Below are 17,596 nucleotides of genomic sequence, written 5' to 3'. Positions count from 1 at the left end.
CAATCATAACATCTCAAAGTCCTGGATTTCAAGGCAGAGAACTTTGGTTAAAAGTTTATTTGAAACTCAAGTGCAGCAAATCTATTCACTCTCAAACCCATTTGCTGCTCAAATTACATGCCTTCAGCATATATCTGATCCTGCCACTTAACTTAATCAAATAGTTGCCATGTCTCCCTATTACTTTCTTTTTTTTCTTTTAAACTTTTTCCCCTAACTGCATAAAGACTTATTTGTTTGTTCTGATTTCTGCTTTTTTTCATTCTAGTCTAGTCTGTCAAATTTAGCCATAAAAGTCTAGAGAAGCAATAAACCAAGAAAATGTTGCTTTCTCCCGCATTCATCTATAAACTCTCTTAGGAAATTTTTTTTAAAGAAGAAAAGCTCACTCTATCCATAATAATGCTAAAATATTTTTGACTGAGACCTCGGAGTATCCCTCCTTTCTCTTTTTAGGCCTGGCTTTCTATAAGTGAAGAAAATGATGTTTTCCTTGTCAATAATCTCACATATCTTTTCAAGTAAGATAAGAAATTGAAAGGAGACCATCTAGAGAGTAAACGTCAAAGAAAAGGATTCATCATTATGGATAATCTATAATCACCTTTCCTCAGCATTATGTTTAGTGCTGTCCATAAATGCCTAGTTCATTTTTTTTGCTAAATCACATCATAAAATTGTGGAATATTTCATTCAATGGCCAAACAAATACTCTATTTCAATTCTTTCCTTTAAAATAAAATTGTGGTTGGAAAGTGAAAGATTTTCACAGCTTTTAATATATTGAAACAGTTGTAGTTTTTTAAATTATATTCAGTCTTGGAAGGAAATGCATTGTACCTTCATTTTCCTTGGTATAGGTTGCTCCATGGGGATGCATACTGAAGGGTCTTGAGGCAAAATTTTTCATATGAATTACCAATACATCCCCAACTTCTCCTTTCATGATAGGACCCAAAAACCCCAGCCATGAGGGTTTTTTCACTTCTTTTTGAAAACTTTCATCCGTATACTGAACATACATGGCTTTCTTATAAGTTGATCCTATCCTGTGAGCATCTCTTTGTAGATAAATAAAGGAACGAAGCTCTCTGGAGAAATAAAAAGACAACTCTGAAACATTGTTATTGAATATTTAGATAAATTGACTACCAATTAATTGGAAAGAAAATGTTCAAGTTGGTTGGAATTGGAAATCAGGAGATTTATAGCTTAAATGGGATTTAAAGGAGAAAAGAAAGTTTAACTAGCAAAATGCCAAACTTAAAAAGAATAAGATGAAATGAGTTGGGGGGAAAAGAAAAAACTAGGAGAGTCTCAGCTAGCTTATTTTACTATGAGGTATCATGTAATCAATTCATACAGCATTTTAGTTGTAAAAACCTCCCCTAAGCTTTGTATTGAGCCATGTCATGAAATTGTATAGCACTTTCAGTATTCTTTAGTCATTTAATTAATTACTATGGATCATAAATTCAGGGCTGGAAGAGATTAAAAATTACACACTGACAATATTCATCAAAACACAGAATTGTAGCATCTGTTTAAAAGGACAACTTAAGTACCTGAGTAGATATCACTGAGACTATACTAAAGCAGGTCTTCTTAACCTTTTCTCTTTCATGGACCCTTTAACTGTCTGATAAAGATGACAAACTTCTTCTCAAAATAATATACAGGATATCCCAGGAAATAATAGTATATTTTTAAGTTTTTAAAGCTTAAAACTTTCAGTTTAAAGGAGAAACTGAGGTCCAGTAAAGGAAAGTGATTTGTTCATAGTCACAGGGGTAATAATAAGTTGTCAAAGGAAGGATTTGAAATCAGATTCTTTGATTCCAGCATCAATGCTCTTTTTGCTATACTAAGATTCCTAAAGAAATGAAAGCAGAAATGTTCTTGCATGTTAAATTTGTTCTGTATAAGTACATGTATGTGTGCATGCATATATTCTATGCAAACATATTTATATTTGTCCATTCCTGACAATGAATTTATTCTTAAAGAGTTAATCCAAAGAAAGTCATTATCAGTATATTATCCATTAATAATTACCTATCAGCTCATTATATGGACACTAACATTTTCAAGAAAAGTTTGAACACTACTTACTTGTCCTCCGAAATCTTTTTTCCATTGACTATATTTTTGCCAGTGGGAGCATAGTTCCAGGTCCCTTCCCTAATGCCAACATAATAATGTCTTTCTTTTGCCCAGCTTGGAAAATTGGCAAAAATCAACAAAAAGGTATACAGCAAAAGTCCTGTCATGTCCTAGACTGGAGCCTTAAGAAATAAATAACATAGTCCTGCTCATCTTCCTTTTATAAGTCAGAACTTCTTTGCTTTCCTGGGATCCATTTACATACAGTCAAATTGTGTAAGATCACCTCCCGTCTTCATTCACACAGATGCAGGTCTCATTAAGATTTATTTAATGCTTATTGGCCAAATGGAATGCTGTATAACCCAACTAGAATGTTGCACAATTATCCGCTCAAGGTTGCCAGTTCATGAACCAACCATTCTGGAGGGCCGTTTGGAACTATGCTCAAAGGCATGGCACAGTGCTTGGCACATTGTAAATACTTAAATATATTTTCTTCTATTAAAAATGAAGACTGGAGTTAGAATGAAGAAGGCCTTAAATATCAGGCTAAATTTTTAGACTTGTCTTTACTTTGATCCAGCAATGCCACTATTAGATGTATATCCCAAAGACATCCTCCAAAAAGGGAAAAGAAGTTATTTGTACCCCAAAAAATTAAGATTAGCTTTTTTTGTGGTAATTAAGAATTGGACATCAAAGAAATGTCTGCCAATTAGTCAATGGCTAAACAAGCCGTGATATATGGTTGAAATGGGATATTATTGTGCTAAAAGATGATTTCAGAAAAACTTGGACTTACATGAACTGATGCATAGTGAAGTGAACAGAACCAGGAAAACAGCAATATTGTTCAATGAAAAATTGTCAACTATTTAACTATTCTCAGCAATACAATAATCCAAGACAATCTCAAAAAATTAATGATGAAGTATATTATCTACCTCTAGAGGTACCTTCTTTCTCTAGATTATATTGATTAAATATAGATTGAACATTCTATTTTTCACTTTCTTTTTTCTTTTTTTTTTTATTCAAGTCTTCTTGTACCAAATGACTAATGTGGAAATATTTTACATAATTGCATATGTATAATTTATATCTGATTAAGTACATAATAAGTACTTAATAAATACTAATTGATAATAATAATAGTCAAAAGTTATATAGTGCCTTAAGATTTACAAGAATACCTTAATATTCAGGTTGGAGGCCAAAAGCTTACCCTGGAGAAAGCTTTTGGCCTCCAACCTGAATATTAAGGTATTCTTGTAAAGAGATCCCAGTGGTTATGTCTTATAAATCTCTCATTTGGATAATTAAAAATGACTTTAAAATGATGCTTTAAAGCTAGGAAAAATCCTTTGCATGTATCCAGAACTGAGACAGAATTTAAGCTACTTTCCAGAGATTAAAAAAGGCGGTCAGGATTTAATTTCTGGACTTTTGCCTCCAAATCCAATGTTTATTTGACTAAAGATGCCTCACCTATCAGGAATTAGATTGAAAAACTGGTGGAAGAAAAACACTGGATGTCCCAGAAGTCTTTGTTCAGTTTTCAGTGATGATGGCATTTTTGGGTAGCCTCTATCAGGAAACAACTCAATTTTTCCCTTGTTGAAACATCCACGTGATAAAACCTCCTTAAATTTTCTCTAGTTGCTAGATTTCCTTTAGAGGCTAGCCTACCATTTTGGTGTAATAAAGTCTTTTGTGAGTACAAGAATTCTACTTGAATTATTTCAATCTATGTACTGTGATTCTCACACACTTTAAGAAGACCAGAATTCAAATCTTGTTTTTGTTTATCAGTGGGATTGTATATGCTTCTGGGACTCATTTTCCTGATCTATAAAACAAGATGATTTCCAATGTCCCTTCCAGATTGAAATCCTGAACTTTTGATCCTACTAGTGCCACATTTGATCAATGTGTATTGGATCAATAAAAAATACCCTGCAGCTTTCAGACATTTGTACATTAAGAGAGTAACAGGTACGGTGACATACTTTTGAATCCTCAACTTTGAAAGAACTCAATGGTTTTCAATACTATTTCTGATTAATCAGCTACATTTTTGTTTACCTCACTTGTTGTCTAGGCAAATCAACTGTTTCTTTAGGAAATCAATTTTTTAAACAATTTTCAATGATATTGCAAGGCATCCGAATATGGACATTATTCTAGATATATTTTTTGACCCTTTGCTTCCTGCTTCCTGGAAGACAAGACTTCAGTGAGTTTTCAGTCCATCTCTATATTATTTGCTTATGAATACATATCCTTGATATCTAGCTTCAGGATATAGTAATATTTACTTGAGCTGACTGTCATTATACTTGACCTTCATATCTTTTTCCAAGTACCTTAAAGGGAAACTTGGAGCCCATCTTTCTTTTCTGAAATCAGAAAAATCAAAGAAAAAATGAAGGGTGCAGATTTATATAATTTCATCACCATTAACCAACAAATTAATTACTAATGAACATAATTATCAATCAATGTGAGTATTGTATATCTGTGTTTCTAGATTACCCTTCTATACTTTATTAATAGTAGGATCTGCTTTTTCTCTAGCATTTTATTGTTTGCAAAGTAATCTCTTTGTGACAACCCTAAAAGTGGCACCCATATTTTATAGATGAAGAAACTGGATCAGAGACTAAAATTACTGTCTCTAGTCACATGAATAGGAATCTTGATTTTTTAAATGAAAGATCCTACTGTAGTAGTACTTCCTATATTATAAAACAATATGGGCCTTTGCCTACTGAAAGAATGGTTTAAAAGTATTTTGCTTTGTTTTTTTTCTGACAAGAATAATCACCTCACGACTAGGAAGCACAAAACAAAAATGGAAACAGAAAATTGGTACCCAAAGACTCAAAGAGCTCTGTGATCCCAAGGATGTGTTTGTCCCCTCCCAAGATGTAAAGTACAACCTATTCATGCCTGCCTATCCTATGAGTTTCTTGTCTGCGTTTTCTCATCTATTCAATTCAGAGGGATGACCAAATTTACTAGAAGCCTTTCTCAATTTTTCTAGATAGAGAACCTGTTTGTCATCCCTTATGCTAATCAGATGGCTGGCCCATTCTTCTTCAACAATATATCTCTCATGTCTTTTACTCCATTTCTTCCTTAAAGCTGTTTTTCTTTAATGTACTCCACATCTATCTTCCTGTAGTTCTCTGTGTTATATTCATTTTCTTTGGGGACTTTTTCATGTCTTATAGTCATGCAATAAATATTGGGGATATTTTTCTTTTTTCTTTCTTTACTTATTTTACTTTTTTATTTTATAATTATAACAGTACATATGCATGGGTAATCTTTTACAACATTATCCCTTGCACTCACTTCTATTCTGAATTTTCCCTCCTCTCCACCATCTTCCCTAGATAGCAGGCAGTCCCATACATGTTAAATGTGTTATAGTATATCCTAGATACAATATATGTGTGCAGAACCAAATTTCTTGTTGCACAGGAAGAATTGGATTGAGAAGGTAAAAATAACCGGGGAAGAAAAACAAAAATGCCAGTTTACACTCATTTCCCAGTGTTCCTTTTCTGGGTGTAGCTGATTCTGTCCATCATTGATCATTTGGAACTGAATTAGATCTTCTCTTTGTAGAAGATATCCACTTCCATCAGAATACATCCTCATACAGTGTTGTAGTTGAAGTGTATAATGATTTCCTGATTCTGCTCATTTCATTCAGCATCAGTTGATTTAAGTCTCTCCAGGCCTCTCTGTATTCCTCCTGCTGGTCATTTCTGACAGAGCAATAATATTCCATAACCTTCATATACCATAATTTACCCAACCATTCTCCAACTGATGGACATCCATTCATTTTCCAGTTTCTAGCCACGACAAAAAGGGCTGCATATTCTGGCACATACAGGTCCCTTTCAGATCTTTAGTATTTCCTTGGGATATAAGCCCAATAGTAGCACTGCTGGGTCAAAGGGTATGCACAGTTTGATAACTTTTTGGGCATAATTCCAGATTGCTCTCTAGAATGGCTGGATTCTTTCACAACTCCACCAACAATGCATCAGTGTCCCAGTTCTCCCACATCCCCTCCAACATTGGTCATTATTAGTTCCTGTCATCTTAGCCAATCTGACAGGTGTGTAGTGGTATCTCAGAGTTGTCTTAATTTGCATTTCTCTGATCAGTAGTGATTTGGAACACTCTTTCATATGAGTGGAAATAGTTTCAATTTCATCATCTGAGAATTGTCTGTTCATATCCTTTGACCATTTATCAATTGGAGAATGGTTTGATTTCTTATAAATCAGGGTCAGTTCTCTATATATTTTGGAAATGAGGCCTTGGGGATATTTTTTCAAAAGAGTCTTTGTTTCCAGGAGAAGCTAGGCATTTTGAATGAATGAACAGAAAGTACTGGACATATAGGTAGAAAAGTGATATAGTCCTTATTCTCTAGAAGCTTTCATTAAATAGAGGGAGACAACATATCCTGCAGAGTTCAACTGTAGGCCAGATGGAAAAATCCAGTGGATTGAGGGTATAGCAGCAGAGCAGAAGGTCTGTTGTATCTTCTTTGGTATTATTTCCATTCATAAAACCATATCAATTCTAATGTTAAACAGTGCCCTTTGTGTTAGCGGCAAAAACTTTCTTTTTTGGGTCTTTAAGAGATGTGGCTTTTTGGGGAATTGGACTTGGAGAGTAGGATGACCCTGTAACATCTACAGAGGCAGGTGTCCCATAAGATTTCTACATATTTATAGAACTTTTCAATTTCCTGGAGTCAATTCAGCCCTTTTTCCTCCTGTTTAATTTTGGCCCTATTTATCCACTTGTAATGCCTGTCTAAATTACACATACATTCTATGAATTTTCACCCAACTTTGTTAATATGGATAACAGATTTCCTAAGCCTTTTGGACTTTCCTAAGTAGATGTTAATAAACTTGATACAAGATTCTCTGAGATCTTTGGTCAATGACCAATGAGTTGAGTATATAATGAGAGTATCATGAGTAGTCTGATGAAAACTTTGGACCACTTTTTAGTATGATATTTTAAATGCATAAAATGAAAAAAATAGGATTTTGGAGGAAAGCAATTATATTGAAATATATATATATATATATATATATATATATATATATATATATATATTCCCCTATTTCTGTTCATGGACTGTCCTGAGATCTATCCACAAACCATTTGGGGACTGAACCAGACAGCAGGATAATAAACTCTGTAGTATAAAAACTCAAATCATTTCAATCATGTCACTATAATCAAAACCCAGAAGAAAATTACAGCTAAGTGTTAGTATGACTCATAGATTCTCCTTAAAGAGATAAACAAAGAAATTAATTATGTAGTTTTATTGTATATTTAACGACAATAAGAAACATCATTTCATTAGCTAATTCGTCATCTCATATTGTAGTATTCATGACAGATATCTTACAAAAAAAGACCACCATAAAAATAATTGTAGCATATACCCCAACGTCTTGAGAAAATTAAGAGGTAAAAAAATTCAGTAACAAACTCAGCATGAAACTTAGCTTCGGTAAGCCCCTCTCCCCAATACAATTTATTAGTTATTAGACTTTTTAAAGGAAATAGAATCTTGGAGAAAATGTAGTTTAACTGTCAATAAGTAATCAATTGTCCTGATTTGAAAGTATTTGAAAACTGAAAGGATTAAGAGAATGTCTTTCCTGAAAGACCATATGAATTAATTGTCAAAAAGAGCCTGAAGAGGCGAGAGAACTGGTCTTGTAGAGAAGATACACTGAAGAGATTTTTTGAGAGCTTTTGATTGCCATCCTGAGAGAACTGAATGGTGGAATTGTGTTTTCAGAGTTGAGAAGAGTTGTAGATGATTGTCAGAGGTGACTCTGGTGTTTCCTCACTATGAGATATTGTTGAAATATTTAATGATACATTCATATTGCTATTATATTTCTGATAATGTTAAGCTTTTAAGCTTAGGAGATTAAGGAGTTTAAGAGAAAAAGTAGGTTTTGGGGAGATTTCTCTGGCTTGTTTTATAAATTTAGATAGGATCTCAGACTGAATTTCTCCTACAAAGATATTTACTTGAATATAACATGTTCATTTCTATAGCCACACCTTGACTTATAACCCCTGATACCATTCCTCAAACTGTTCAGTTGCTTTTGTCCTGGACAATCTCTGTCTCACTCCATAAAGTCTTCCATGACTGATCTAACCTCATCAATTGCTTATTCAATTCAATTCAACAAGGATTTGGAGGATGCTGGGGAGAGTTCCTTGCCTCAAGGAGCTTAGCTTAAATGCTACCAGGGAAATATCACATAAATATAGACAGACTAAATATAAAGTCATTTAGGTGGGGGAACATTAACAACTAATGGAGGAAGGAGGTGAGCAAAGGGCTTGTACAAGGCATCTCAACTGAGCCTTAATGGGAATTAGAGATTCTAAAAGGCAGAAATGAGGAACATTATAGGAACTGGGGACAACCTGTGCAGATATACATGTGAGGAATGAATGGTAGATATGAGGAGTTATAAAGGAGCCCATTCTGGCCAGCCTAAAATGCAGGAAAGAAAGAAATGAATAATCAGCCTGGAAGCATGGACTGGAGCCATAGTGTTAAGAATTTTAAATGTCAGACAGTGTTGTTTGTATTTTATCCTAGAATCAACAAGAAGTTGCTGAAGCTTCTGGAAAATAGATCAGATCTGTGTTTTAGCGGTATAAATTTGGCAGTTGTGTACAAAACATCAGAAGGAGATTCACTGGAGGGGGAAAAACCAACTAGGATACTAATACAGTAAACTGGTAAGAGCTACTGCAAATATGAACTAGGAAGGTGATATTTAAGTGGAAAAAGGACAGATAAGAGATGTTATGGAAATAGAAGCAACAAGACTAGGCAGCAGATAAGAGAAGGGAAGAGAGAATATGATGGCATCCTCAACAGAAATGGGGAATTTGGATCATTTAGAGGAGAAATAATGAATTCAAGTTTGAATAAGTTGAGTTTGAGATGCCAATGGAATGTGAGACTGGAACTCAGGAGAGAATGGTGTCTGCATACATAGATTTATAAGTTATTTCTGTAGAGATAATAATTGACTTCCCTTATTCTCTCCCCACCTAGTGCCTTCCCTTTGAGATCACCCTCTATTTACTTTCCTTATTACTTGTTTAAACTTTTATTTGTCTAACAGTTATTTATATCCAATCTTCTCTCCTGTCCTCCTTTCCTCATTAGAACATAAGCTTTAGAGAGCAAATACCATATCTGATCTTTCTTCCTGTCCAGAGGATTTAGGTAATGTTTGGCACATAGGAGCATTTGAAAATGCTTATTGATGTACTGATCCTCCAAACTTTAGGTGTATTTGTACCATTTTTCCAAATTGTTCCTGCTGTTCATTTTTCTAGGGCAGAACTTCATGAAACTCAAAACCATGATACCAGCCTCTTTGATAGTTAAACTATTCTCTTCTCATTGCTTCTTAAATGGTGGAATTCTCAGATCTACATTAGGACCCAGTATGCACCCAACTTTGCCAATTATTTTGAAGAACTGAGTGCTCCTCTTCTCTCTCTCTCTCTGTCTCTCTGTCTGTCTCTCTGTCTCTCTCTGACTCTCTCTCTCTCTCTCTCTCTCTCTCTCTCTCTCTCTCTCTCTCTCTCTCTCTCTCTCTCACTATTCCAAGTTTTTCCTAGAAGCAAAACTGGTCCAATCAGATGCCATAAATATTTACTCAGAAAAAAAACTATGTTAATTTATAGCTTTCACAGTCATGCTACCTTAATTATCCTCTTCTTTTCGGCTAGAACTAAATCACCACCCCCACTTCAATACATCCACCCACCCAACCAAACAATTAACAAGTTTTTATTAAGTAAATGTGCCAGACACTTTTCTGAATACTGTGGCCAAAACAAAACAACAACAAAAACAACAAAAATTAAATAGTCCCGATTCTTCCTGATTTCCTGCACTGGACAATAAAAACCATGAGCAGGTACATACATACATGGTAAGGCAAGAATAAGCCTTAACACTTAGGGACCAAGTGCCTAGGAAATGCTTCTCATCCATGACCAAACAGGAACTTGAATGGTGAATTCAGGGAATAGGAAGCAGGATAGTTTTATGGTAGCATAAGGTACATAAATGAGAGTTGTTGCTCATCCTTCTCCTTTCTTCTCAAAGAGGACTAAGGACATCATGAAGATGACGAATTATTTTTAATTGAGGAATTAAGCGAGGTCTCCTCCATAGCCACTGGAATGGGATGACAAGACAAAAGTCAAGACGACTGTTGATGGCCCAGCATCAGTGAGAGTAATGTGAAGAAAGCCTGTGAAAATTAGGCACAGAGACTACTTTGGATACGTTGTAGATCCTTATTCTTTTTTGGTGATCCCTTTGTGGTCTGATAAAGCTTAAGGACCTTTTTCATATGTATATATATATATATATATATATCTCTTTCTGAGGCAATTGGAGTTAAGTGACGTGCCCAGGGTCACACAGCTAGGAAATGTTAAGTGTCTGAGTTCAGATTTGGACTCAGATCCTCCTGACTTCAGTGCTGGTGCTCTATCCACTGTGCCACTTGGCTCCCCTTCCATTTAATATTTTAAGTGCATAACATAAAATATGAAAAATTACAAAAGAAAAACAATTATTTTGAAATAGTTATCAAAATATAAGTTTACAATTTTAGGAATCCATATCATAATGGATTTTCTCCTTCAAATGTGAGCTTGACAAGATTATTTCTGAGATTCCTTCCAAATACTGAGATTCTAGGGTTCTATGACTTAAGATTTCTGAGATAAAGATTTTGGGGAGATAACAGCACACTGAAGATTGCCTTTCTTTTCCAATCTTCTGTTTTCTTTCACCTTTCAGTAAGATTTTCCTTTGCTGAATTTTTAAAAATTATGCTTGTGCTTTCAAAGGGGGTCTGAATGAGCACACTAGATGGATTCAGATACATTTGTCTCATCTTTTCCTGGCTAGAATCTATAGAACTTAGAGCTGACAAATTGTCGTTTGTGTTGTGATAACTTTTGACTCAAGGATTATATTTTGTAGCTTCATTTGGGGTTTCACTGAAACAAAGATAAACATTTGTCATAATCAAGTCTGGGTGGACTCCTTGCCAGGCACTAATGCATATACCAAACTCTGGTTCCATGGCATTTGATACATGGGAGACAAATGATACAAATGATTGCTTCATTATTAGTGAATGGGTACTCTGCAACGAGAACGGACTCCAATAAATCAGCATTGGTTTGAGAAGTATATGTAGGTTACAGTAACCATACCACTTAAAAGGTTCTATAAAGATCACAGGATACTAGATTTGGCATTGGAAGGAATCTTACACGGTGTCTAGTCTGGTTCATTCATTTTATAGATGAGGAAACTGAGGTCTACAAAGCTGATGGACTTATTCAATATCAAACCTATGACTTCTGACTCCAAATCCTGAGTTCTTTACATTATTCCTAACAACATTTCCAAGAGTTACTTTTTTTTAATTAGAAAAATCAAAAGCATCTAGAGCCGTTGATATGCAATTCCTCAGAGTGACAGATCTTCAGGTGATTCCGAGGAGAAACCACTCCAGAAATTTGTTATGCAGATCAACAGGGTCGACCAAGTAAAACTCTGAATCATTAAACTGATAGAGGAAAAGTCTATGTAAAGGTTACACAAAGATTGTAGCACCATATTAAGTTAGGCCTTGAGAATGTCTCAGTGAATATGAATGGTGGAATTATTGGATGGAGACATAACAAATGTTATTAAATGTGAATAAATTTTCTGAGGATTATTAAATTATTGTGATATCAAGTGATAGAGCAGGAGTTGATATATTTATTTTACATACATCATCTACACAGGATATATTTATGTATATCATATCCATGTGTGACATATATACCATATGTAGAGAAAGAATGCTGGAAAAAACAGATCTGATACATATATGGAGATAACTGAATGAATTTAATTGATAATCTATTTTTTTCTTCAAATGTTCCTAGAATATTTTTTAAATTGATCATACCACAAGATATAAAGAATCTATAAATAAATACAAACCTCACAAATGTTATTTCTATAAATTTAAATGATTAAATGATACTTAAATTCCATAAACTATTCCATAATTAAAATAGTAATCAATGAGCACAATAAAAAAATCTATAAAAAGTGTGATAAAAAGTAGGTCTAGTTAAGATGAAAAATCACTTGATTGAGAGTGAATGAAAGTCAAATGAGTCAAAGTCTAAATTAAAGGAAAAATTTAAAATTATATCAAGGATAATTACAATAATTATATAACATATTGGACCATTAGGTAGTGCAGTTGGATAAAATGGTAGGCCCAGAGTCAGGAGCATTCATCTTCTGAATTCAAATCTGAATTCAGACATTTATTAGCTGTGAGATCCTGGGTGAGTTATTTAACTCTGTGCCTCAACTTCCTCATCTGTAAAGTGAGCTAGAGAAGGAAATGCACTCTTGTATCTCTGCTAAGAAAACTCTAAATGATGTCACGAAGAGTGGGACATGACTAAAAACAACCAAACTAATAACACCAAATTTTGTGTGATGCAACTAAAACAATTCTTAGAAGACAATGTATTTCCCTAAATACATATTAAATATAAGAAGGCAAGTTTAATGAATGTAGTTCTAAGAATTAGAAAATAAATTTGTATACTTTAAACAAGACTAAATTTTAAAATTGCTAAGGTCAAAGGAGAAATTAAGAGAATTGAGAATGAAGAAAAAACTGATGAAACCATAAAGTCAATTATATTGAGTAAATATAACTATGGATTTGCAACATACTCAATGTTTGCCATATATATTTTGTTCTGCAATACTTAAGAATATTCAAATATTTAACTTGTCCATGGGGAAATAACACTTTGGCATTTCTACCTTTTCTGGTTCCTGATTTATTGGCCAATGGCCATTAGATATTCACTCAACTGACTATTAGAATAAGATTATCTTCAAACACAAAATGAACACCAACAAATGAGTTGCGTGCAATTCGTTGGAATACCAAACATTGGATTTTCCTACAGCCTCTATAGAGCTCTTCCCTGTGGTCTGATAAAACAGTCACATAACTGATTTCAGTTTTATGTGATATCTGGTCTTGAATCCTGACTGATTCAAAGTTCACTTTATTTTCCAAGATACAGATCAGCAGAAAATGATTAGTACCACCCAGGAATTCTTCTACTGAAGACGGTCTGAGAGATCATTAGCCTAAATGTGAGAATGCTCACTCAATGACACTACATGAGCAGTCGTCTTTCAATATCATACTGGAAGTATATTTCTTTTTCTTTGATGGCTTTTCCTATAATAATTATTGTGATGACCTCATTAGCACCCTGGATACCTTAGAATTGGCCAGAGTCAGGATAAGCAAAAGTCTTGATTCTTGGTCTTTAGTGGTACAAGTCAAGGGTATGGATGCAGGATCTCCACAACCTCACCTCTTCATCTCCCACCCAGAAGTGACTCTGGCTAGTCTTACTCCACCCCTTAGTCCCTCCTACAATTCTCTGTATACACTAAACGATTGGGCCAGCACAGGATAGTGGGAAGGGCCATTCTCCAAGCATATTCTTATATTGTCCAATCAGTAATTAGCCTTTAGAGCTTGATTGTTCCAACCTCAGTGCATTAACTCAAGAGTTTCAGCCCTTTACAAATTATAACTTCTTAACAGATAAATTTCAAAAGAGTCAAAATAACATCATGAAAAAAGAGGAGGGGGGAAATTTTATCTTTCACAATTGTAGAGAGGCATAAATTCTTAACAAGTTACTTATAAGAAATTATCTGAGATAAAATAAATTTGCATATATAAAAATAAAAATTTTATACAACATAAACAATGTAATAAAGAAAAAGCCTAATTGATTAGAGGAAACATCACATTGACTACTTCTAAAAATATGTCATTTAAAATTTTTTAATAAGGAACTGAAGCAACTTATACAATAGTTATTCTCCAGTTGCTAAGTGATCAAAGGGTATTAGTAGGTATTTCTCTATAGAAAAAAACAACAACAAATTGTGAAGAAAAACATGAAAAAATGTTCAGAATATCTAAAATTTAAAATATGAAAATTACAAGAATTCTCAATTTCTACCTGACCTTGAAAAATTGACAAAAAGAATAAAAGATGATAAATGAAATTCTGGTGAGACCGTGATAAAATAGCTATGCTATTACACTGTTCTTATGAATTAGTCCAACCTTTGGAAAGCAATATAAAAATAAATAATGAGTTACTATAATGTCAATACCCTTTAACTAGTAATCCCACTATTTTGACCTATATTCCAAGGAGATTATTGATAAGAGAAGAGATCTGTTTAAAATATCCCTAGCAGTACTAGTAAACTAGAAAAAAATTAAGTGTCCATCAGTTGGAGAATGGCTGAACAACTATAGATTTTTAACAGAATTAACTTTTATTGTATTTTAAGAAATTATGTCTATGAAAAATTCAATGAAATATCAAAAGAGTTTAGATTTGAAGTTAAAGTCAGTAAATCAGTAAGCATTAAGTGTTTGCTATATGTCAAATACCATGCTACATGCAAGGAATACAAAAGATATACTCAAGTATTCCAATGGATAAAGGATCCTATCAATTTTTATGCTTCCTCTAGTAATAAAAAAAAAGGCTTGCTCATATTCATGATTCATATCAATATCTTCCCACAAATACTCCACAGGGAGAGAGCCAATGAACTAGGACTTTTCAGATTTTTCCCTGAAATTTGGAGGATACCAGTGAAGCATGTAGTATATCACCTATCTTCTCTTGCTTTCTCCATATGACATGTCCAACTTCTCTTCCCATAATGCATATTTCCCTGATGATCTATTTTCTCTTGTTCTTCAAAGTTCCTCATGAGTTACATATTGCCAAATACCTTTTCTTTAGTCTCAGAGACTATGGTGATCTATATCTTACAACCGTAAAATAGTAATAAAATATTAATATTAAAATGGGGGGGAAAGGGAAGGCAGTCTAATTTACTCTTCACCTGTTACATTTTCAATTGAACATTTTTTCTATTTATACCATCCATTCCAGCTATACCTGCTGGTAGACAAGCTCTCTAGGTTGTATATCCAACTACTTGTCATAATATGACCAGCAGACCTTCTTTATTCATTTGATCTTTTCTATATGCAGGAAGCACCAAAATATTTTGGGGCTTGATGCAACTAAAACAATGCTATTCATGAACAGAAATAACTGGAAGATTTCAACATCCAAATTTCATCACAGTGAAGAAGTGTAAATATATATCTCCCTGTTTTGTGCCTTGCCTAAAGTTTACAATCAGTGTGTTATCAAACAAGGTTATTTTTATTATTTGATCATTTAAGGAATCTGGAATGACTCTGGCGTGTGTATGAGAGTGATCTTGTTGGAAGAGAACTTTTAAGATGGTCTTTTGCTTTAATGAATCAAATGCTTTTTCAGAAGCAGAAAATACAACTATGTTACCTAGCTATGTAATAGCTGGCCTTAGTGCCAGAAGAGCTGAGTTCTGCCTTTGATACTTCTTGGTTGTGTGACCCTGGGCAAATTACTTAAATTCTCAGCTGCTGGATCTAGGCAGCTCTCAGATTGGAAGTTCCAGAGAAGGTACCAATTTCCATGGATGGAGTTTCCTTATCAGAGGCTGCCCTATATAAATGCTGTCAGAGGGTCCGGTGTCCACACACACACACACACACACACACACACACACACACACACACACATTATATAATTGGATATGTATTGTGCGTGTACTTATGGGTGTGTATGTATACATATATATGTGTGTATACACACGCACCAGTCTTCTTCAGTGATTTCATTAGCTCTCAGAGATTCAATTATCATTCCTATGCAGATGATTCTTACAACTATTTTTCTAGCCTTAATCTTTCTCCTGACCTCCTGTTTCATATTTCAAATTGCTCACTGGGCTTCTTGAACTGAATGTCCCAAAGACATCCTAAGCTCAACACGTCCCAAGTTGAACTTATTATCTTCCACTACAAATCTTCTGAATTACTATCACTGTCAAGAGCATCCTCTAAGTCACCCAGGCTTCATACTTTCCCCACATACTCTCACTTTCCCCACATGGCCAATCTATTGCCAAATTCTTTTGGCTCCTTCCTTGATAATTGATATGTCTTATACCATCACCACTCTGGTGTAGGTTCTCTTCATTCAATGACTGAACTTTTGTAATAGTTGTCTGGTTGTCCTTGCATCAGTCCTCCCCACCCCAGCTATCCAAGTGATTTTCAAATGCTAGTCTAACTGTGTTACCCTCTGCTCCATTCAATCAATTAACTCCTGTGTATCCCTATTGCCTCCACAATCAAATGAATTATAGTAACTATCTCTTTTATATAAAATACAGATAAATTCCATTATTTGACTTTAAAGATCTTTACAACTTGGTTCTTTCCTAACTTTCCAGCCTTCTTGTACTTGATTCCTTTCCGCACACTTTATGGTACAGGGCCAATAGCCTAGCTAGACCACTTGCTATCCATTTCACATACTCTCCACATCTTTTCACTGGCTATTTCCCCTGACTGGATTTTTCTCATCTCCGATTCCTGGATTCAAATCCTGCCATCAGTAACAATTTATGACTGGATTCCCCAACCACCTGCCCTTTCTCCAATGTTAATGACTTTGCTCATCTCCAGTCTTTGAGACTACCTTTAATTGAGCATATTCAGGTTTATCAGACTGAGTTGCTTGAGGGAAAGGATTGTGCTTACCTTTTTTTATATCTTCTCTTAGTACACAGCACTTAATAAATACTTGTTAAACTTGTTGACTTTCAGTCCTATCACTGGAACCAATGTTGCCTTATACTGCAATTATTTTCACATATACATACAAAACACCAACCGATATTCCAGAAGAGCTTAAAGGGGCAGAGGTTAAAATACATATGTATGGATGTCAGACCACATGAAAATAATGTAGTATACATACAAATAAAGATTGGTGAAGATAAAGAGATTCTCTGATTTTTTTCCAAAGAAAATTGGAATTAATATCTGATGGCTACCATGCAAGGTAGAAAAAAAGATAAAAGATGGCAAGAAATTTATTGGAAAAGTTCTATAACCTATTACATGTATTTGAATTTCATCTCAGACTCTTACCAGCTGTTGTGACTCTGGAAGTCACAAAAACTTTTTTTCACCCTTAGTTTCTTCATCTGTAAAATCAGGATAATAAGAGTACTTATCTAATAGTTTATTGGCTGCACAACTAGTGGACAGAGAGCTGGCCTTAAAACAAGGAAAATTTGATCTGAACTCCTACCAATATTTACCAATGACAGCCTGTATAAATCAGGGCAGATTGCTCATCTTTTTTAAATGAT

At 34.3% G+C, this 17,596-nt stretch overlaps 1 protein-coding gene across 1 annotated transcript in view; it reads right to left on the bottom strand.

Moving 5' to 3' along the window:
- LOC141560361 (ceruloplasmin-like) overlaps positions 1-2,270 on the bottom strand; it is a 42,200-nt gene extending 39,930 nt beyond the window's left edge. Inside the window, exons 1-2 of the mRNA XM_074298364.1 lie at positions 2,113-2,270; positions 841-1,091 (exon numbers count right to left, since the gene is read on the bottom strand). Of these exons, the coding sequence (XP_074154465.1) occupies positions 841-1,091; positions 2,113-2,270 (409 nt within the window). The remainder of the gene's footprint in view (positions 1-840; positions 1,092-2,112) is intronic.
- Positions 2,271-17,596: the final 15,326 nt, after the last annotated feature.

Source organism: Sminthopsis crassicaudata, chromosome 3, assembly GCF_048593235.1.
Source record: "Sminthopsis crassicaudata isolate SCR6 chromosome 3, ASM4859323v1, whole genome shotgun sequence".
Lineage (NCBI taxonomy): Eukaryota > Metazoa > Chordata > Mammalia > Dasyuromorphia > Dasyuridae > Sminthopsis > Sminthopsis crassicaudata.
This window is presented reverse-complemented; position numbering and strand designations above follow the sequence as displayed.